Source organism: Schistocerca gregaria, chromosome 9 (assembly GCF_023897955.1).
Source record: "Schistocerca gregaria isolate iqSchGreg1 chromosome 9, iqSchGreg1.2, whole genome shotgun sequence".
Taxonomy (NCBI): domain Eukaryota; kingdom Metazoa; phylum Arthropoda; class Insecta; order Orthoptera; family Acrididae; genus Schistocerca; species Schistocerca gregaria.
This window is the reverse complement of record NC_064928.1, coordinates 164880708-164905034: the sequence shown is the minus strand read 5'-3', so window position 1 is coordinate 164905034 and position 24327 is coordinate 164880708. Positions and strand designations below refer to the sequence as shown.

General features: G+C 40.8%; 1 protein-coding gene across 1 annotated transcript in view; it reads left to right on the top strand.

The window, feature by feature from the left end:
* Nucleotides 1-15556, top strand: part of LOC126292253 (fumarate hydratase, mitochondrial-like) — a 73042-nt gene extending 57486 nt beyond the window's left edge. The window contains exons 8-9 of the mRNA XM_049986150.1: nt 5724-6016; nt 14995-15556. Coding sequence (XP_049842107.1) covers nt 5724-6016; nt 14995-15126 — 425 coding nt within the window. The 3' untranslated portion in view covers nt 15127-15556. The remainder of the gene's footprint in view (nt 1-5723; nt 6017-14994) is intronic.
* Nucleotides 15557-24327: the final 8771 nt, after the last annotated feature.

The window sequence follows — 24327 nt, the reverse complement described above, 5'->3', positions numbered from 1 at the left end:
GTTCGGCATTTACCGGCAAGATGTGTGACTTAATGAGCAGCCGCTTGACCACAAAATCAGTTTTCTCACCTCCCGCCTAACTGTCATAGTATTTGCAGTCATTCCTGATGCAGTTTGGAATTGCTGTGTGTGTGTCTGGGTACATGTCTGCATATTATACATTATGATCCTCTTAACTGTCAGCAGTCTCTGTCTGTCAACAGACGAGGTCGGCCTGCACGGTTTTGTCCTTTCACGTTTCCATTTCACTATCGCATCGGAAGCAGTGGACTTAAGGAGTTTAGGAGTGTGGAAATCTTTAGTAGACATATGACCTAAGTCACACACAATCACCTGACCATGTTCGAAGTCCATGAGTTGCGTGGAGTGCTCCATTCTGCTGTCTCACAATGTCTGATGATTACTGAGGTTGCTGATCTGGAGTAGGTGGCAGCCCATTGCACCTAATAGGAAAAACGTATGTTGTTGGGGGTGTCCGGATACTTTTGATCACATAGTGTATGGACGACTGTACAGAAATATTTATAAATATTTGACTGTGGTCTTGTAATATTTAGATTGTGTTGATCACATCGACTCTGAAACATTTTTAATTCATGTGGACTTAGAAAATTTAATATTTTATCCATCCTCAGTAACTTTAGTTGTATATATCAAAATAATAAGCCATCCTCTGCATGAAATAAATTTAATTTCTTAACTGGTTTTTGGGCACTTAGTGCCCTTCTTCAGAAGGTTATATCTACCGCGTTATTTGCAAGTGTCAACAATAATATGCATACAGCAAAATGCTTTTGTCATGTGGTTCATAGTGCACTATGCATGTTACTGATGACACTTGAAAATAATGTGATCAGTATAACTTACCGATGAAGGGCACTAAATGCCCAAAACAGGTTAAGATATTAAATTCCTTGTATGCAACTCATTGTAAATTATTTCGATATATAATTAGAAAATTGTAGATGAGGTGAACTGATTGCGTTGGTAGGTCTAATATTTTGTGAGAGTTGGTCGCAGATATTTGGAAATATTTTTGGCATGTAGACTCTGAATATTTTGGGTTAGGTGACTTAGTCCTAACTCCTGCAGTTGACTATGGTGATGAGCTGCACATAGAATATTATTGGTTCGTGATTACGGAACTTCAGTTTTAGACTTATGCCAAAGCAACCAATGCATAATGCTGGAGATACTTTGTTTTCCCATATGAACTGTTTGTTGAAAAATTAAAATGTCATGTGAAATCAAATTTGTTCCACTGCAGTTTTCCTGCCTGCATTGAACTTCACGTATTTTATTTAGGGTTAATGCAACAGATGCGTTAGTTGGCCCCTGGATAGAAACATAGCTAACATTTTGAAATCCAACTGTGCATTACAGAGGCCATTCATCCCCCCCCCCCCCCCCCTTGCTTTTCAATTTTTTTTATTCATGCTGACACCTGCAGGGGCTCGAGTCACTATTTGATGGAAGCACCAATGCTGAGCTTAACCATTCAGCAGTCATTTATCCATATCCATCGTGGATCAGCAAGAAGAGCAGAGTCAACATTCACATTTACAAGGGGTAGTCAATAAGTAATGCAACACTTTTTCTTGGCCTGTTTTGCTTAAAAAAATCTGTAATCTGTAATTTGTTATGGGACATGGTAGAATATTCCTACTTCAGCAATATAGCCATGCGGAGTGGCCGCGTGGTTAGAGGCGCCATGTCACTAATCGTGCGGCCCCTCTTGATGGAGGTTTGAGTTCTCCCTCGGGTATGGGTGTGAGTGTTGTCCTTAGCGTTAAGTAGTGTCTAGGGACCAATGACCTCAGCAGTTTGGTCCCTTAGGAATTCACACACGTTTGAACATTTGAATAGCCACTATAGTTTCATGAGGCGCTATACACAGCCTTCAAAACGGTGTCTGTAAGGGAGGTGTGTTCCAAGCAGAAAGCTGTCACCAAGCTTCTTGCGTTGGAAAACCAGAGCATCGCATATATTCATAGGCATTTGCAGAATGTGTACTACGGCCTGTTTGTGGAAAAAAAAAAAAAACTCAATGAGTCATTGAGCGAGGTGCCTGTAGTCATTGCAACCAGGTCGCACAAAACTGTGCGATCTCCCACGTGCTGGCCGGCTACACACAGCTGTGATTCCTGCAATGTTGGAACATGTGGGCAATCACATTTGAGGTGATTCTGGATCATAATTAAATGCATCACTGTTAGACTGAATGTCTGTTGGTAGCACTGGCACATTTGCCCACCAGTTGGTCCAAAAATCTGTGCCTCCCTAACAGAAGAGCGTAAATAACAATGAAGGATCCTCTCTGCAAAACTACTTGCACATTACAAGGCTGATCATGTCATTTTTTGTTGAACATGGTCAGAGGCAGTGAAACATTGGTTCATCACTTTGAACTGGAAACAAAACTGCAATTTGTGGGGTGGTGTCACATCAGCTCTTCTTTGTGAAAAAGTTCAAAGCCGCATACTCAGCCAGTAAAGTCATGGCAATGGTCTTTCGGGATTCGGAAGGGGTTATTCTGTTTAATGTCCGCCTTCATGCTTCAATAATCAACTCGGAAGTGTATTGTGCTACCCATTGGAAACTGAAGAAATGACTTCAGTGTATTCATCACCATAAAAATGCAAATGAACGTTTCCTTCTCTATGATGATGCAAGGTCCCACACAACTCTGCACAGCTGAGAGTAGCTCGCAAAACGTCATTGGACTGTTCTTTGTCATCCTCGCTGCACAACTTCAGACTTCTATCTGATTGGCCCAATGAAGGGTGCACTCTGCAGGAAATGGTACATCAATGATTGGGAGGTTGTTGATGCAGAGAGATGTTGGGTCTGATGCGTACAAGTAGTGTTTACCATGCAAACATACAGGCCCACCAGTAATGTGGCTTAAGACCATTGCATTGAACAGAGATTATGTTGAAAAATAGGGATTTTTAGCCAAAAGAGTGGGGAATAATAGGGTGTATTGGAATCCTGAATAAAACTAACCTACTTTCAGAAAAAAGTGTTGCTTTACTTATTGAATGCCCCTCGTACATTCCAAATATATCTGTAAGGTCACACCACTGTCTCTGGCTGCTGTGGCCAAACTGTGGGCTCCAGCTGCACCTGACATGAGCAGCGATCCCGTAAAACACAGTAAAGGTGAGAGGCCGTACCCTTGTCTTACAACAGTTTTTACTTTAAATTACCGAGAGATTTCTTCCATAAATTTCGCTTTGGATATCATATTGTTAGTTTCACAGATTGTTTTCTAGTTCTGCGTCAAAACCAAATAGTTTTATCCATAATTATTTTCAGAATGTTTCGGGGGAAAAAAAGTCCTCAAAATAGAGTGAAGGTGGCAATTATTCTACTTCTCGAGATAGGAAACAGAAGGCTTGAAAAATGGCTCATCGGTCTCCTATCCCACTGTACAAGACACTCACAGCTGATCCAAAGCCAATTATTCTCCTTCCGAATACTCATCACCTACATCTTAGATTTGACTTTCTTTTTACAAGGGCATCTCTAATTAAATTGTAGAGTAATTAAATTGAAGAGTAAAGTGTCATCTTTCCTGGCCACAGAGCTGACAGGAACCAACTATAGGTCACAATTGGATTATGATTAGTTGATGTTTTGCTTGTGGGAAACTGTTCTAAAAATCCTCATTTTTATTCTTGTTAGGGTAGTGACAAATAGTAACCATTACAGTAGTGATGGTGACTGTGTGTGAAAATAATGGTAGTGGATGTAAATTGTAGTAAATGTATTAGTGTAATTATAGCAAAGATATGCATTTTGTGGGTATGTAAGTGAACATAGTTGCAGTTCTCTATAATGGGTATAATGGCCATCAGATTATATTAGTTTTTTTCATCTTTTGTGTTGTTACCACACCTGGTGTATAGAAAGAGTGTGAGCAGCATCTTGTGTAGAATGATGAGCACTGTGAATGACACAGCGGTGCCGTGTACACATATTTAACAGTGTTGTCATTGCCTGACGGAGTTTCAAAGAGGCATAATTGTGAGTCTCCATTTTTTGACCGACCTGTCGAATCGTGCAATATCCAGATTCTTGGGGCATTCCGGTGTGACAATGGTCTGATGTCAGAGTGCACAAGAATGTCAGGGCAGGCATACTAGTCATCGAGGTTCCAGCTGGGCCACCACGAGATAGGATTGCCGTATTGTGCACCAACCACAGTGTAGCCACTTCAGATCTCTGTGCAACATTCTGTCATGTGGCAGCATTGGTGGGAGACAGGCAGCAACCAGACTAGGGAATTACCACCCCATGGGTAGGCTGCTATTAACCACCAAAGCAAAAATGGCTGTGTTTGACCAGGAAGTGTGGACCACTGACGATTGGCATGGAATTGTGTTCAGGAGAGAATTGTGGTTCTACACTACCCCAGGTGAACATTGGCAAGTGTAGTGACAACCTGTGAAAATGTTCCACTCTTCCAGTGTTCAGGTGAAGCGCTGTCGTGTTACTTCTGGCATCGTGCTGTGAGGAGCTGTTTTTTGTGACTCCAGGTTGTAACTGCTAGCGACTGAGGGAATTTTGAAGGTACAGCCATACTTTAGTCATTCTCTGGCCTCGTGTGTTACCTCTCGTTTGACAGTATTGTGGTGCAATTTTTCAGCAGAACAATGTTCATTCACACATGGCATGTGGTCTATGAATTGTCCAGCAAGATCCCCAGATCTATCCCTGACAGACCATGTGTGTGTGAGCTCGGATGTAAACTCTATCTCATTGCCAGTATCCAGGATATTGAGAACCAGTTACAGTGGTTGTGTGCTAGCTTGCCTCAAGAGAGTATACAGTTGTTTTATGTTACACCCTTCAGAACCAGATCAGTGGGTGCGTCCAGGCCTCAAGGGGGTGCAGTATCATATTGATAAGTGGCTCATACTGCTAAGTTCTTTCAAAATATAGCTTGATTTTGTCACTAAAATATCACCACTTATCCTTTCAACCTGTGATGTATCATTTCATTTCCTGCTCTTCCTCTTCTGAGTGTTTCATGCTGCTGGTAGAATTCAACACAATGGCATAGCATAAATAACTGCAATGTATGAATGTAATATAATACTCAATTTAAAAAATTACCACTAAGATATTTACAATGCTGGTTGTCATAAGTATGCATGGAAAAGAAAAAAGTTCTGTATATTTGAACACCATCAAGATTGAGGAACATAAGTTTCATGAAGTAAGGGTACCTTTTTGTGAAGAGTCATACCACTTACGTCAAAAGTAAAGTCTTGCTGAAACTGGTGATGATGTAAGCATTCGTGAAGTAAGCAGTGATTGTGACTAAACAAAAAATATATATTTTGTACAATGTCAGTTGACTGTCACTTCACACAAAGAAAAGTAATAGTATCTAATTTAAGCATGTTACTGAACATCTGCAGTTTGCAGCGATTGTTGCACTTCCAGAAATGTTTAAAATAACTATACCTATTTCAGTAATCAATCATTTAATTCCAGAAATTCATGTGATATATTGGTTCCTCAGTCAAAAAGTATTAGACCAGTCCTGTATTGTCTCAAAATTGATCAGTTGTGTTTGAACTAGTTGGATGCACTAAATATGAGGTGTTTTGGTGAGCACATTTATATATTATAAAAGTGTTTAAAAATATTTATAGCACTTGAGAGAAATGCTTTGAGGGACATAAAATTTAATGATGTCATTTTGTTGACAGGAAAGGTCAACCCTACTCAGTGTGAAGCAATCACGATGGTTGCAGCTCAGGTGATGGGTAACCATGTGGCAGTGACTGTGGGTGGCTCAAACGGCCACTTTGAGCTGAACGTATTCAAGCCGATGATGGTTGCCAATGTCCTGCGCTCCATTCGGCTGCTGGCTGACTCTTCTTGTGCATTTACAAACAACTGTGTTGTTGGCATCAAAGCGAATAAAGAAAGGATTGCCAAACTGATGAACGAATCTCTTATGCTTGTCACTGCTCTCAATCCTCATATTGGCTATGATAAGGTTTGTAGAATGAAACTCTATTCTTCAATTCAGTCATACAAGTCCTTGAGAGGTGTTAATACATTTGAACTATTACTTGTTGTCATGTATTTGAAGTGTTTTTTAATAGATTCAGTCCATTTATGTATAGGAGTAAGGTGCAGGAAGAAGTCTGTAAATCATTTTAAAGTAAGGTTAAGATGAGAAAAGTTTCTAAAAAAGTAAGAAATTCATAAAGGATAGTGGAATGAAAGCTAAAAAGGTTGTAAAGCAGTAGGTTCAATTATATCTAAATTTATAACACATGTGCAACAGAGAGGGTGTCAGCAAGTTAGGAGTTATTGAAAAGAAAAATATACGCAGGAACATCTAATGAGCAGAGATGATGACTGAAAGTGAATTTGAGAAGAAACAAATGGAAAAATTAAAAGCAGTCAGAATAGGTAAGAATAAACAAAAGTAAAAAGGAGGATGAGAAAAGAGACAAAAACGTTCACGATAACTGGTGTGGGAATAAAAGAGGCAAGTAAGTTGGCAAATACTACCCTCTGCCAGGCACTTAAATGTGATTTGCAGAGTATCCATGGAGATGTAGATGTAGACTTAACCACCCATAATGAAATGTTTGCAATGACACCAATAGATGTGACAGGAAAAAGGAGAAAGTTGTGAGAAAGCTGGAGAAAATACAAGGAAAAATAAACATGATGATGATGGCTGAGCTTTTTCATTTGTTTGGGAACAAGCTATGCCATGTGAAAACGTAGTCTGTAGAGTTGAAGAGAATGTTAAAAATTATAGTACATGCTGACCTTGGCTATCCAGTCTAATTTAAAAATTCGTGTTTGCATAGCAATGTAACAGAGCTGACACTAAATAAGAGTTGTATAACTTGTGTGCCCTAGTGTCCTTCACACAGGGCTCAGCTGATTAGCAGCTGATTGCTAATGGGCTCTGTACATAGATGGAGCTGGATTTTGTGTCAAGAATGAGATGCGCTGGACCACGGCATTGAATCTCATTCTGTTTAGCCAAACACTGGAAAGTCCAAGGTGGATTAGCAATAATATGGAAAGGATAGATTGCTGTTCACTGCATAGAGGAGGCAGACAGGCTCGATATATCTAAGCTGTAGGACTAAGTCTTTCTTCCAAAGGAGAAAACACACACATTCACACAGCACAGCTCATGGACACACAAGGCTACTGTGTCCATACCTCGAGGACAGGTAGATGTTTCTCCAACTGATTTGTGGAGTACACAAACTTAGCAAGAACTGTAAATTCTGTTTTAGTGCACATGTACAAAACTGCAGTCATAACACTAGCAGCATCAATGGATCTTTAAAGGCACTACGTAGGATAGAAAAGGGCAGAGTAATCAATGCTCTAGAAGACACTGAGATTTATAGCACCTTCAAAAAATGACCACAATATACACTTGTGAGCAAACTGGCCTCAGAAATAAAAAAAAGGCTGGGGTATTTTAGGCATTTATTCTGATGATTAGAACAGCAAATTTGAGATGTGTAAACTTGTTCCCTTCTATATACCCCCTCAAAACAACAGTACATAAAACAGTAATGTACTGCTGACTGGCTGCTCTTTATTGTGCATGCATATTACATTGTTATCTCTGCGCTTTGAAATCCAGCATATCTAAAAACTTGTAAGTATATGAATGTTAACAAAATACAAAATTGGTTGTATGAAAACTGGGAAGTATCACATTCAGAGTAGTCCCTTTCAACCTCTACACATTTCTCCCAACATTGCTGCCACTGATGGAAGCATTACTGGGAAGCCTCTTTTGGTATGGTGCACAGCTGTTCTGTCAGACACTTCATTATGCCTTCCCTGTTACGAAATGTGGTCAATTTGAGTCTTTTTCACATTAGGGCTAAAACCAGAAGTCACTCAGTGCTGGTCAGGAAAGTATGGAGGCCGAGAAACCACAGCCACATTGTGTGTGGCCAAAAAACTGAATTAATTGATAACTAAGCGTGGATGCAATATCGTAGGGAAAGAGTACTCCTTACTGACATTAGTACCTTCTGGGGTAGACTCATGATGGACCGACGGTTCAATCCCGTCTCCAGCCATCCTGATTTAGGTTTCCGAGCTTGCGCTCAGTCTCTAATGACCTCGTTGTCGAAGGGACATTAAACACTAACCACCACATGATGGACCACACCACTGGCATAAAAAAAAGACGGTCAGGGTGACTTCCACATTGTTGTGGACCTAGCTCGCATTTTTTGAGCCTTTGTACAATGGATGACTGGAACTTTGTTTCATCATCAGTGATCTTTGTGCTGGGGTTACTGTTAACTGTATCCAACTGTCCTGCGCAATCTTCAAACGAAGTTTGGTGCAAATTTTGCTAATATCCTCCTGAAGACAAAGTGTTCTGTTAAAATGAAGCGAATGGATCCAGTACTAATTTTAACCTCATCTGAATGTTCTCTGCTTGTGATTTGTCCATTCTGCATCACTAGGGTCCTGACGTGATCCACAATAATTTAGTTTGCAAATGTTAAGGCAGGCTCTGAAGCAGTTGTACCACTCCTTTATCTGTGTGGTACCATTGCTTTATCCCAAAGGCTTGTCAAATCTTGTGAATTGTTTTAACTTGCGAATCGCCAAGTTTAAAACAAAATTTGATGCACTGACACTGTTCCACTTTCTCTGTCATTTTGCCTACAACACAAAATCCTGTGACTATAACTCACTTGTCAGCAGCTAGTCAGGGACAGGTTATTTCCACAGTTGTGAAAAAAATCAAACGTGTGTGCTATGTATGCCTACATGCCTATGTCTGCTACATGTGCCTCAATACCATTGTTGGTTTTAGCAATAAAAAATAAGGTCGGGTACTTTTTGAGCAACCCTCATATGTAATGTTAATCTCACATTACACTGTTCTCGATACGTTCTATTATGCCTTGTAGGTACTTGAAAATAGTATAGTGAGTGTGGTTAAAGTAGTTTGACGTATGATGTTAGCAGGTGATGTCACTATTCATCCGCCATTGTTGATGCCTAATTTTTTTCCCAACAATTGTTGATATTGTTTTTGTGTATGAATGCGACCATTTTGACATTCTGCTGTTCATGTCCATTGTGAATTGACCTTAAGGCTAGTTGGCTGAAAGGAGTGTAGGAGAGGACTGGAGTCCTGTGATGGCAGGGCAGAGGAACGTACAGAGGCTTAGCCCAACCAGCAGCAGGAAACTGTTCCTGATGGCGACTTAATGTCCCCCTCCCAAGCAATGTGCCTCAAGCCTGTTTTATACCATAATGCACCCATGTGAAAGAGCATCAGTGAATGAGAATTATCTGTGGTGTTAACTGTAAGCAAGCACGAGTGAATTAAATTTGCTCATATTCTACTGGTTATCGATCCTTTGATGGTCGACTGAAGGAAGTCGGTGTCTTCTCTGCTTTGGTTCTATTAACATAGCATTTATGTGCTGTTTTGTTTGTGAAGTACTGTTATTGTTGACCAGACCTGCAAGTGATTTGAAGTGAATCTAATTTTGGGGATATAAGAATATAACTAGAGTGAGTGCTGATGGGATCAGAGAAATCCACAGCACCAATGGCAAAAGGAAAAAAGAGATTGGTTAGCTGTAAACACACAGACTGATTGTAGCTTTTTTACTTCAGTGGCTAACAATTAAAAATGTTTATCTACCCTAATTGTGGGCAGATCTTCCTTACCTTTATTTTGTTTACCATCTATGATATGTGATCAAAAGTATCCGAACACCCCCAAACACTTAAGTTTTTCATAGTAGGTGCATTGTGCTGCTACCTACTGCCAGGTACTCCATATCTGCGACCTCAGTAGTCATTAGACATTGTGAGAGAGCAGAATGGGGCGCTCCGCGGAATTCGCAGGCTTCAAACGTGGTCAGGTGATTGGTTGTTACTTGTGTTGTACATCTGTACGTGAGGTTTTCACACTCCTAAACATCCCTAGGTCCTTTGATTCCGATGTGATAGTGAAGTCCAAACGTGAAGGGACACTTGCAGCACAAAAGGGTACAGGCTGACCTTGTCTATTGACTGACAGAGACTGCCAGCAGTTGAAGAGTCATGATGTGTAATAGGTAGGTATCTCTCCAGACCATCACACAGGAATTCCAAATTGCATCAGGATCCACTGCAGATACTGTCACAGTTAGCTGGGGGTGAGAAAAATTTGACTTAATGGTCGAGTGGCTACTCATAAACTACACATTGTCCTGGTAAATGCCAAATGACACCTCGCTTGGTGTAAGGAGCATAAACATTGGACGATTGAACACTGGAAAAACGTTGTGTAGAGTGACAAGTCACAGTAAACATTATCTTGTTCCAGTGGCAGAGTGTGGGTATGGCGAATTCCGGGTGAATGTCATCTGCCAGCATGTGTAGTGCCAGGACTAAAATTTGAAGGTGATGGTGTTATGGTGAGGTCATGTTTTTCATGGAGGGGGCTTGACCCCTTGTTGTTTTGCATGGGTCTAAAACAGCATAGGCCTACGTTGATGTTTTAAGCACCTTCTTGCTTCTCACTGTTGAAGAGCAATTCTGGTATGGTGATTGCATCTTTCAACATGATCGAGCATTTTTTCATAATGCCCGGCCTTTGGCAGAGTGGTTAAACATAATCATCCTTGTGATAGACTGGCCTGCACAGGGTCCTGACCTGAACCCTGTGGACCGCCTACTTCATGCCAGGCCTCACTGAACGTCATTGATACCTCTCCTCAGTGCAGAAGTGCATGAAAGATGGGCTGCCATTCCCCAAGAAACCCAGCACCTCATTGAACGTATGCCTGCAAGAGTGGAAGCTGCCATCAAGGCTAAGGGTGGGCCAACACCACATTGAATTCCACCAGTACCAATGGAAGGTGCCAGGAACTTTTAAGTACTTTTCAGCCACGTGTCCAGATACTGTTCATCACATAGTGAAGATACAGGGTCACCCACTCTTTAAGGTAGCCTACAGTAGCAACCTGCACATTCATGTGATAGCGCTATATTTCATCATGTCGGCACCAATGCTCCGTAAGGTGCACTACCATGCTGCTGAAAGACTTTAATTTATCTTTAAGCTGGTGTACTTCATTTTTAATAGGCTGAGCAAATTTTCATGGTGCTTGCACACTATAGTGTTACATTCCATTGCCCACATACACAGTGTGGAAATCTCCAGGCTGGTTGAGATACTTTTAAAGAAAAGTGAACCATTTCTCATGGTTCATTCTAAGAAGACCTAGAGTTCCCCTACCCTTAGCAACAAGTATTTAACCAAGTGTGACCCCACACCACTCCACTGTACTCTCACTAATCAACTCCACCAACAGCCCTTTCCCAAACATGTCGAAGTGCAGACTGTGCATAGTGTAGCCCCATATCCCAGTAGTCCCCACTGGTTCCAGCACTGCATTGACATGCCTTACAGCAGTGCCATAATTAGGTCAATTGTGCTGCTGGAACAGTCACACCGTGCTCACATTTGTGGCACAAGTTAGGGAAGCTGTCTTGTCAGGTCACCACCTATTGCGTACACCCTCCATGTCAAGGTTGTTTCCTGCCCAGACAATCACTATCACTACCTGATCGTCTTTCAAAAATTCATTATGCAAGTCAGTCTCCTGATCCAGCCCAGCATTCGGTTAGAAAATACTGGTGGCATGATACTTCTCCCATTGCCTCGTAATTGAAGGGCTACACTACTTCTGCAACTGCTATGTAAGACCAGTTCTCTCTTTTTCCTAATAGTGTTATTTGTAACCTTCCTAATCACTGGCAGAGTCTATTGCACATTTACGACTCCTACATGATCCCGAGGCTCCTCTCCTCTCAACTCTGGCAGCTGAAATGTGTTGCTGGTAACAACAACAAAAGTATCAGATTACATCCTCCTCCTGCTAGCCATCCTACTAACTGTCATTTCTCAACCACCCATCCCCCCTTGTCATCCTCAAGAGTTTCCTCCTACCTTGATCCGGCTGTGCCTGAAGGGCATAGCTGTGCTACATTTCTACAGTTCCAGGAGAGGGCCTCAGTGATTTCCCTAGTGTCCTCCCCACTACATCCCCCACTCTAAAACCATTTACTACCACTCTCACAGTGCATCCCACTTTCCTACGACAGCTCCCACAGTTCCCACTCATGGTCAAATAATATTTATAGCAACAGAAAAAACTTAAATATGAAACGCTAAAAGAATATTATGAAATATGTATTGTTTATTTCACTAATGTGGTAGATTTTGGTTTATTGGTAGAATACTGGGGAAGTGCAATCAGTCTACAATGGAGACTGCTTAAAAATCACTTGTGTGACCAGTTCTAGATTATTGCTCAAGTATGTAGGACACACCAAACAGGACTAATAGAGGATCTTTAAACATATGCCTAGAAGGGTGGCACAGATGGTAACAAGTTTGTGTGATGTGTGGGAGAAAATTGCAGAGATACAGAAGGAACTGAACTGCCAGACCTTTAAACGTACATATAAATTAGCCCAAGAAAGTGTATTAATAAAGTTTCAAGAACTGGCTTTAAATGATTAATCTAGGAATATACAACCACCCCCTATGTATTGCTCACATAGGGATTGTGAGGATAAGATTGGAATAATCACAGCACACACAGAGGCATCAATCAGTATTTCTTCCCACGCTCCATATGTGAATGGAATGGGTATAAATCCTAATAACTGGTACAATGGGATGTACCCTCTGCCATGCACTTTGCAGTGATTGCAGAGAATAGGTGCAGATGTAGAAGGTTGTTAATACTGCAAGTTCTGAAATGTCAGGTAAATGTAAACTAATGTTTGTCAGAAGTCACACCTAACAGCAATTTAAACCAACTTGAGATGGTTCTGAAATATAACACAGAGATGCCACAACTTCTCATGTGTGACGGGAAAATACGCACTAATATGGCTATTTGCAGATAAAGCTATTTATAAAAATATGCATGAATATACAAGTTACAAACATTAAGTTCAGTATGTAAAAAAATGTAAGATTTTTAAAAACAACAGGCAAATCCAGAATATAATATGCACTAAATATACTGCAAAAGGTATTCAGAATGGAAAAACAGGCAGAAAAGAACAAAAATACAATCAAGGAATATTTGATGAGCACTATAATCACACTTGTCACTTGGCTGTTATCTTATAAAATTTATTAAAAGGAACAGCACAATAAATTTCACTGAAAGTAAATAGATTTGAATATATATCTATTATGCTGTTTAACTTAAAAACTTTTTACTCACTAATACACTACTTGCTGCCCTCTAAAAAGCTATATTGTGTCTTAGGAGGAATTGTAGGTGTTGAGAGGAGGACAGGAATGATCATTCAAAGCAAAATGTTCTAGTAAATACTGGCTATAAAATGCATAACTTAAGACCTACGAGCACTTCATAATGAATACTGTAAAACAAATCTCTTCTAGTGCAAGCTGTTTGCTTTCCATGTGTTGGGGAAGGTAGTATGGACCAGAGCAAGGAAAAAAGTCCAATAAACATGTGAATACTATAAGAGCTACAAGCTCTTCTTAAGTAGAAGACACTGTTTTACAGTAATAAAGATGAAAAAGTGCTTATAATTCTTAAGATATGCATTTTGGAGCCAATGGTTACCAGATTCCTTGGATAGTCTGTACAGTAGATACTATCAAGTAGTCTGTGACAGGTTGTATATATAATTCACATTTCATTAATCATAGTTTATTGACATTACCTTCCTTATATGTACTGTAATCAAGTTCTCAAACTTTTTCACTTACTGCAAACATCAGAAACTATCTGATACACAGTAGCTATTGAAATGTGAAACAGTCATTACCATCGATGTCTCCAGTTGTCTGTAACGAGGGTTTAACCTGTAAGTGCTTGATTTTCTTCAGGCTATGTTTGTTAGCATTCTGCTTTCAGGTTTCCTCCTCAGTTGTAATGAGAAACAAGTGAAAATTTTGCAACAATCCTAAGGAAAGCTGGAGTCATAGTTCAGTTTTAAAGACACTACCTGGATGCATTTCATACTTTCTAGTGAATTAAGACACCTGAATTCTTCTGTGTGTATGTAATTTTGCTTGCTTCTTCAAAAACAGTGTACCTGACATGCAAAATAATCTTCTCTTGAATATCAGTCTTACTTCATGGCTCTAAAGCTAGTGTTGTGGCTATAGTCCGAATAAAATTACTTGATAGTCTCTCACTTGCTGCTACAGTGTTGCCACATCGGCTGCCGGCTACCATTCAGTTATGAGTGACACAGGAACGTGGTGGGTCAATTCACAAATCCTGTTAATGTGTAACACACAGAAATGTTGGACTCAGCCACTGGGAGGAATGACAGAAATATGAGATGCTTTGTTGACAGTTGATTGTAAGTGACCAGTGACTGAACTGTGGCAGAGTATGAGTTTTGTAGCACTGAATTTAAACTTGTGACTTAACCTAACCATAACCTTATGATGTGCAATATATCCAAGAAAATAGCGGTTAGCCATCTTTGGCAGAACTAAAATTGTGATTGCTTTGTTTGTGGCTTCTAAGGCTAATCTATATGAGCATACTCAAGATGGGAAAGTTTCAGTTTCAGCACTAAAAGCAAACTAATTTCTTGCCATCATTGGTTACCTGAAACTATCTTCATACTGGCTACATGAGCTGCCATGTTACCAACCATTGAGCAGTCCTGGTTGGCACTTGGTTGCAGATTATAGGCAGCACAGGCAGATTCCAGACAAAAAAGAATGATGATTATAAAAACAAGAGCAAATAAAAAAGTCAATACAGCATAAAAATGATGCAGCAAAGTATCAGAAATAAAAAATAGGTTTAAACAAATTAATTGAATAAAAATAATAATCACTCTTTTGATTACACTTAGAAATAACAAAAAAGTACCTGCAATTTTCAAGATTCTGACTTAAGAGCTTCCAAATGATAGGTTTAATTTTCTTTTTTTCTGTTTCAGGCTGCCATGATAGCAAAGACTGCCCACAAAGAAGGCACAACCCTGAAGGAAGCTGCCTTGAAGTTGGGATACCTCACAGAGGCAGACTTCGAGAGCTGGGTGAGGCCGCAAGACATGCTGGGCCCGAAGTAAAAGGACCATAACAATAGCTGCAGCATTAACCTGGTGCAATTCCATGTTGTGTGGATACAATTTAGCCTCATGTATTCGAGAACACATTTTCTGATAATGTTGGAGAAACATGAGCATCATCAGTTCATATGGACTTCTGCAACCGTATCCAAATGAAAAGCCACTCTGTTGTCCACTCAGTTTGTGCTAAAGCCTGTTGCTTAAGGCAGTGAGGAGCAGGACATTGTATTCTGACCACTGAGTCACTTGCCGTGAGCTGTCACCGTATATTATTTTTCAAGTGTTTTCCTTGTGTTTGTCACTCATTTTTAATTAAAAATTTGTAACTAATTTTTAATTAAAACAACTGTAGCTAAAGATCTGTATTGTTGTAGTGATTGTGTATGTTGGTTCTATTGTACAGAGATTTTTAATAAATATGTTGTCTTTAGTCATGTCTGCATTCTTAAAAGTAGACTGTAACTGGACTACTATGTGTGAAAAATGGATTCTGTGAAGTCCACAGTACATACTGCAAAAAAAGATATCCTTTTAGAGGTTTCAAATTTACTCAAGATTTGTTGTTGCAACAGTGCATATGGTGTAGCCTCCATTGGCGGCAATGTAGGAGCTGACTGTAGCACCCAGTTGATTGTGCAAATGCAAATGCTGTGCTGCGATATGTTATGCCATGTCTGCCCAATCTGTCCATGTAGTTCTGAAACAGTTGTTGGTTGATGAATTGCACGAGTCCCTTCTTGCCCCATCGTATCGCACACATGCTCAATTGGAGACGAGTCTGGAGATTGCTCTCCCAAGGAAGTTGCTGCACTTCTTGCAGAGCATTTGTAGTTTCACAGGTCTTGTGTGGGTGAGAATTATCCAGTTGGAAGAACACATCACCTACCTGTTGCAAGAATAGTGAAGGAACAGGTCTAACAACATTTTGCATGCACCAAGTGGTGGTTAGCATCCCCGTCAAAAACTCCAGAGATGAACAAGAGTTGTAGTTCATCGCACCCCAGACCATAAGGCCCAGTGTGTGTTGGACAAATGCATTCTATAAGACAAAGCTCACCAGGTCTACATTGTATGTGCAAATGACCATCACTTGTGTGCAGGCAGAATCTGCTTTCATCACTGAAGACTGTGGCACACCATTCCATCTTCCAAGTGATCCTGTGATGCACCAGTCCAGCTGTGCATGTTGATACTGTGGCACGAGTGGAAAAGAGGTTAGAGGTGTGTGTGCCCGTAGTACCACTGCTAATAACCCATTCGTAACAGTTCTTGTTGACAAGTCTGGGTTCACAAGTCATCTTATCTGTGCAGTGGTAGCTGTATGATTGGCCACTGCTGCCCTCACAATATGATTATCCTGGTGGGTGACAGTGCTGTGTGGATGTCCAGAACCTCGTCTATGGGTGTGAAAATGTTTGTGAGACCAGATACCAGCATTGTTGCCCAACTGAAACAGCACATCCAACTTCTGTGGCAGTTGTCCAAATGCACCATCCCCCCCGCCCCCTTCCCCTTTTGGAAGGTCACAGTTTGTCCCCTCTCAAACTCGCTCATTCAGCTGTAGAAAGCACGAGTGCATCTCCGGGTCATGGTTGCCTACTTGCTTCACATTTTTGCACCAAATGCAGCCCTCCAGCTGTGAGCAATCGCTATTAAAGGATAGATACAGATTGCATTCCAGTAGCTATGCCCCTGTGCTACCTCTTTAGGATGACACTGAACCATTTCAATATGTTTACTCCCTCCAGGTGGTTTATGCCATCATCCCATCAAAAATGATGTAGTTTTCCCACTGCCAGTGTATAATGTAACACCTGCAAAATAATAAGATCCACAACAGCATTTTGCAGCACTCCACAGAAAGTGCTAAAGAAATATGCCTAATTCACTTTCCTCTTTATTTTTTTTTTTTTTTTTTAATGAAGCAGTAAGAGACCTATAAAACTAAGACAGATGCAGCTAGACAAATCTCCCAGTATAGGCAGTTGTTGCAGTAGGGGCGTCACTTTTCCACAGAGAAATCCTCAGAGGAAATAGTTGAGGTTTTATTTCAGTCTTAGTCTAAAAATCTTCTTATCTACTTTGTGTTTTCTGTACCATATAACAAGTCTTATGTGGCAGTTGCAAGTTAACAGTGAAGTCATTTTTCTGTAAGAAACCAAATTTTTATTTGAAGCAAACATTTATTTGCTTAGCAGTTAGCTAATTCCTATCCCTTGGTTGTTATCTGGCACCGTGGTGCCAGAAACAATATCAGAAGTTAAGATTGTCATAATATACATTGCAGCAAAGCATTTGCCTTACCAACAATCAACCAAAAAGTGGCAAAATGCTAGCATCAATTACTTGAATAATTTAAAAATGTGTTAAAAGTTTCATATTATCAGCATGTCCCATATTACCATCAAACAGCTTAATATACAGGGTGCTCAATCCTTAATGCAACCACCTGGCAGAGATTGTTTTGCCCAGCTGGCAGCCAGCCGTTGGCAGGGAGCAGATTTCCCCTCCACTGTGAGGCATTTATTTGTGAAGAAATCGTGTGCTGGTAGCAGCTGTGTTTTAGGTGACGGTACAGTGTATTGAGTGAAAGTGTTTCAACTGAAATGGTAAAATAATAATATTCTTTTCACGTAAAAGTATTCATGTATGATTCATAATGTGTGCAGTAAGGAGATATTTCAAAAGGAATTACATAAATTTTGTGAAATTTGAGCTGTTCCTGACAGGAAACATAGACAATCACATAACAGTTCTCACAGAAGAAGCAACATTGTGTATGCTCTGGAACAGTCTCCTAGAAAATGTTCGACATCTTTCACAGCAAATAGGAATCTTCTACGGCTCTGTTCAAACAGTTTACAAAGTTACTGTGGTACAAAATAATTGCAGTGCAAGAACTTAAACTGCTGACCCTGCAAGGTTGCAGTTTTATGAATGGAATTTTGAACAGGGTGCATGGAGGAGAAATTGATACGCACCTAACTTTCTTTTTGGACAAATCGTGGTTTCACCGAAACAGATACGTTATTTCACAAAACACTGTTATTGGAGTTCTGAGAAGCCTACCTCAATACACAAGTCACCCCAGCATGATAAAAAAAATACGAAAGTGTGGTGCGCTAATTGTATTGAGAGAATAATAGGCCATCTTTTTTTCCCATGCAATAATTTACAATGGGAGATATATGGAAAAAATATTATTATTAGTATTATCATTATTGTGGGGGGGGGGGGGGGGGCAGTTAACTGAATTCCCTGACGTGTTTGGAATTAGTTACATTATCACTAACAACATATGGCCTTCTCCTCCCCTGATTTAAACCACTATGATTTTTTTATATATATATATATATATATTTTTTTTTGGGGGTGGGGGGGGTGGGGGGGGGGGGGGTGAGATTGTGCGCAAATCAAATCCATACCCACTTAAGACGAACTTAAAATTTAACATTTTCAAGAGATTGCTGCCATGTCTTAAAGAGGGAACTACAGTGTGTAATGATAAATCTCCTAGGCAGGTGTCAGAAATGCTTGGACAATGAAGGGAGGCAGTTCCAGCATCTCCTTGCTTAAAATATTTACTTCACTTTTAAGTGTTCAGATTATGTATGTAACAAATAACTTAAATGACAAACCATACTACATTTACTGTGGAGGACTTCACATAATCCAAACTGTGGGCAGAGCAGCCAGCCGGCTGCACGCCATGAAAGCAGTTGGGCTAGTGATATATCACCCTGTAGTATGTTCACAAATACCAGGTTATCTATCTAGAATGGCCCCATAATTCTGGTGTAGTCGTAGTACTATCACACAGTATATTAGATTCAAATAGATGAGCATGTGTTAAAAGAAACCCACACTAGGCGTGGTCAGAATACCGCCAAAAAAAATTCTAACCTGAATTATGGGTTGCACTTTCTCATTGTAGATACACTGTAGTAACTGGTAACTTACCACCACCTTTAGTAAGAAGACTGATTTCCATGCTAGTGTCTTCTGTGTGAGCCTCTTCATCTTTGAATAGGAACTGCAACCTACATCCATTCAAAACTATTTACTGTTTTAAAGCCCTCTACAATTTTTACCCGTACACCATCCCAGTTGAGAGTCTGTATGCTGAAGCTGCTGAACTACCACTGTCCTACCGCCGTGACTCTTCTCAGCAGGTATGCATGCCATTTGTCTGCCATGCCTGGCCACCCCTCCTGTGCCTTTTCCTTTGATGATTTCTTAGATCGTCAGTATGGGGCTCGTCCCTCTTCCCTGTTACCTCCTGGCGTCCTCTTTCGCCACTTGCTGCGTTGGCTGAACTTCACACTACTTGCAACTTTCCCGTGGGTGTGAACTCTTCACCACCTTGGCTTCGTGAAGTGGCCCACGTTAACCTTGGCCTTCATTCGCCTCCTAAGGACACTACTCCAGTCTCGATCTATCGCCTCCAGTTTCATGACCTTTGTGTGGAAATGAGCGATAGTAACTTTGTATACACTGATGGCTCTCGGACTGACCATGGGGTCAGGTGTGCATTCGTCATTGGCACCCGTGTCTTTAGATATCGGCTTCCAGCTAACTCCTTAGTATTTACACCCGAGTTTTTCACCTTGTATCAGGCCACGGAGTACATCTGGTGACACAGCCTTCCCAATTGTCCTCTCTGCTCAGACTCTCAGCGCCCTCCACAGTCTGTGCACTGTACTCTGCTCATTCCTTAGTGCACTGGATCCAGGAAAACTGTCACTTGCTCATTCTTGGTGGAGTCAACGTCATGTTTCTGTGGGTCCCTGGTCATGTTGGTCTGCCAGGGAACGAGGCTGCTGACACTGCTGCCAAGGCTGCAGTCCTCTTACCTCAGCCCGTGAGTACCTCTATTCCCTCCGATGATCTCTGTGTTGCCGCCTGTCAGGCAGTGGTGTGCCTTTGGCATCGCCATTGGTCCTCACTTCACGGGAATAAGCTTTGGCTTCTTAAGCCTGTCTCGGTGCCTTGGATGACCTCCTCTCTGCCCTCCCACTGGGAGGAGATTATTTTAACTCGGCTGCGTATTGGGCATTGCTTTTATAGCCATCATCATTTGCGCACTGGTACTGCCCCACCACTTTGTATGCATTGTGCGAAAATTTTAACTGTCCACCACTTCCTGCTGGAATGCCATTTTTTTTTACTAATTTATGTTCCATCTGGGGTTTGTTACCTGATTTATCAGCTGTTCTAGCAAATGACATGCGGGTTGTCTCCCACATTTTACTTATTATCCGCCAAAGCAATATGGTGAAGGCGATTTAATTTCTAGTTTTAGATCTCCATTTTTGTATTTTTTTAGCCCTTTTTCCATGTGCCTTGTTTAGATGTATCCTATTCTTTCTATTGGGGCTGACATAAAGTCATTACCCTAGTCTCTGTGTTTGTGTTCTATAGTTTTGATTCGGGCGTATATGACGTCAGTTGTTTTTTGCACAAAAAAAAAAAAAAAACAATTTTTACGTGCCACACTTTCCTCTATTACATTATTAATCAGTCTTTGATGATACCTCAGTCTCTTCTCCCCAATTGGATTCTGTATCTCTTCATGAGTTACCCAGTTTGTCAATCTAACATTCTCCTGTAGCTCCACAATTCAAGAGCTTCTATTCCCTTCTTGTCTGTACTGTTCATTGTCCGTGTTTCACTTCCAAATGAGGCTACAATCCAGATATACCATCAGAAACAGCACTACACTTAACTTATATTCAGTGTTAAACAAATGCTCTTTTTCAGGGAAGCTTTTCTTGTTCTTGCTAGTCTGCATTTTGTACCGTCTTTACTTCTACAGTCATCAGCTATTTTGCTACCCAGAAATTGATTCATAAATTTTATAGCCTCACTGCCTAATATAATTCTCCCAGTACAGTGTGTCTTAATTGGATGCTCTTTTTTACCTTAATATTACATTTGTTGATGTTCATCATATAATTTCTTTCCAAGACACTGTCTGTTCTGCTCAGCTGCTGTTAAATGTCCTTCACTGTCTCTGATAGAATTATAGTTTCATTGGTAAATGTAAGAGTTTATTTCATCACCCTGAACTATAACCCCCTTTCAAAATCACCTTGGTTTCCTTTGATAGTGCTAGCTCTATGTACAGAACAACATGGGGAATAGATAAGAGTGCAACTGTGTATCACGCCTTTCTCAACTACTGGCTACCCTCCATGTTCTTGGTCTTAGTAACTGCAGTCTGGTTTCAGTATAATTTGTACACAGCCTTTCGCTCTCTGTATTTTAGCCCTGGTAGCTTAGGACATCTATTTATGTAAATGGGGTATCTATTTTGTTATGTCTTGGTTGGAAGTCAAATGCCTTGTAAGTGTACAACGATTCTGCTCATACATAGGTTTTCCCCCACTAGATTGCTTGATAATATCAAAGTTTTGAAATTGGATGATTACCAATATAATGTTGGCATTCAAGTTTTAAAAAAACCTAATGCAGTGAATTTTTTTCCTCTCCAGGAATTTTAATGCAGCTGTGGCCCAGACCATAATAAAAATGTTAATGTCGTCTGTGTCACAGCATTTACCATGCATTGTGACTTTTCTTCTTGTCATTGTAATTGAGTGAGCCTTATAAATTGAAGCTTTCAGCTGACGTGACTTTCCCATTATATAAAGGATAGTCAAATGAAAGCAAATCAGATGGAAAAAAATTAGTTAACTGTTTATTTCAAATGGAACCACAACAACTGTTAATGTACACTACTGGCCATTAAAATTGCTACACCACGAAGATGACGTGCTACAGTCACGAAATTTAAGCGACAGGAAGAAGATGCTGTGATATGCAAATGATTAGCTTTTCAGAGCATTCACACAAGGTTATTGCTGGTGGCAACACCTACAACATGCTGACATGAGGAAAGTTTCCAACTGATTTCCCTTACACAAATAGCAGTTGACCTGCGTTGCCTGGTGAAACGTTGTTGTGATGCCTCGTGTAAGGAGGAGCAATGCGTACCATCAAGTTTCCGACTTTGATAAAGGTCGAATAGTAGCCTGTCACGATTGCGGTTTATCTTATCGCGACACTACTGCTCGTGCTGGTCGAAATCAAATGACTGTTAGCAGAATATGGAATCAGTGGGATCAGGAGGGTAATATGGAACACCATACTGGATCCCAATGGCCTTGTATCACTAGCAGTCGAGATGACAGGCATATTATCCGCATGGCTGTGACTGGTTGTGTAGCCACATATCGATCCCTGAGTCAAAAGGTGGGGACGTTTGCAAGACGACAACCATCTGCACGAAAGTTCGACGACGTTTACAGCTCGGAGACCATGGCTGTGGTTACCCTTGACGCTGCATCACACACAGGAGTGCCTGCGATGGTGTACTCAATGACGAACCTGGATGCCTGAATGGCAAAACGTCATTTTTTCAGATGAATTAATGTCTACAGCATCATGATGGTTGCATCCGTGTTTGGCGACATCGCGGTGAACGCACATTGGAAGTGTGGTGGTATGGGGTGCCATTGGTTACACGTCTCGGTCACCTCTTGTTCGCATTGACCGCACTTTGAACAGTGGACGATACATTTCAGATGAGTTACAACCCGTGGCTCTACCCTTCATTCGATCCCTGTGAAACCCTACATATCAGCAGGATAATGCACGACTGCATTTTGCAGGTCCTGTTCGACTGCTGTCCTGGCCAGCACATTCTCCAGATCTCTTACAGATTGGAAATGCCTGGTCAGTGGTGCCCGAGCAACAATACTCAAGTCGCTACTCTTGATGAACTAGGGTGTATACGACCCGGGAGATCTGGGAAAAACGCGGGAATTTTTTCATCCGGGAGAAACCCAGGAATTTTTTAGAATTCAGGGAAATTTTCATTGTTTTTGCTTTCAGATAAATTTTTGTAATTTTGACTGGCAAGAACCAATACTCTAACAAAGGATATTACTGTATACCGCTATTTCAGAGTAATACTGCAACAAAAAAACATGCACGAGAGAAAAAACGAAAATAAAACTGAAATTGCAAAGGAAATGCGCCATATACAGCAACAAAACACAGTGAGTCTGCCAAAGCAAAATGTGTCAAAGGCTTTCGGAAGACTACGCACTGTTCCGTAACAACAAATTGCCTCCGATGAGCGTGACGTCACAACTGCTTACATTACATTCATTTTAGCAGTTACGAGCGGGGTCATGCGCATGCGCAGTTGAGTACTACCTTCTCCCACTTCTGACTACAGAAATGTGGCTGTTTGGCTCTGTAAGCAGTCGCAGTAAGCAGCAAGATGCTACCGGGAAGAATTCTACTGGAACACCCAAGCTGCCATATTCTTGCATGTGCAGCAGGCCTAGAACTAGGAGGGAGGTGGGGGGCAAATCCATACTACTGTGGGGGAAAACCTTGGTTCACAAAGCGACTAGCATCCAGCGCACATTAGTCTATCGATTGTTCACATGACTTTGAAATGCATCCCTGTTGGTTTTTGAACACATTCTAAGTTGATTTCTGAATGAATCGTAAGTTGATTTTTGAATGCGTACATAGTGTATATGATGCCTCTGTCAGGGGAATCCTTGTCACATGCAGAAACAAACTTTGCTGCAGACAAAAGGGGCTATACGAGCTGAGCGGAGTAAGGCCGAACGGATGAATGCCAACCACTGTCTGATTGGGTTTGCGAATGATGAGCGTTGTTGTAATTACTAGCTAAATCCATGGATTCAGACTACAGGAGTGGAAATAAACGAATAACAGGTAAGAAAGATTACGTGTTACCTTCTCGGTGTATCTAAGAAAATGAAATTTTGACAGAAATTTTTTGGCCAGATTGCTATACTAGTAATCGCCAGTTGTACAGTCCGCGGCTATCAGCCGCTTTAAATTCTTTTCTGGAAGAAGCGCGGAAAACACGTTGTATGAACATGTAGCAACACCTAACCGGAGAATAATCACAGGATAACTAAACTGGTGATTCTGGCAGAGTTAGTAGAGTTAACCTGGGAATAAGCTTAGACGTAGGCAGGAATAGTTACAGAATTAGTGATAACAAGACTATTTGTTAGAACGAGGAAGGAGAAGAAACGGGGACATCACATTAATTATCGAACAATATGACGATTCCAAGTTTGTATAAAAATTTCGTACTACTACTTTTTGATCTCATACTTGAGAAACTGGAGCATGTGAATGAAGTGT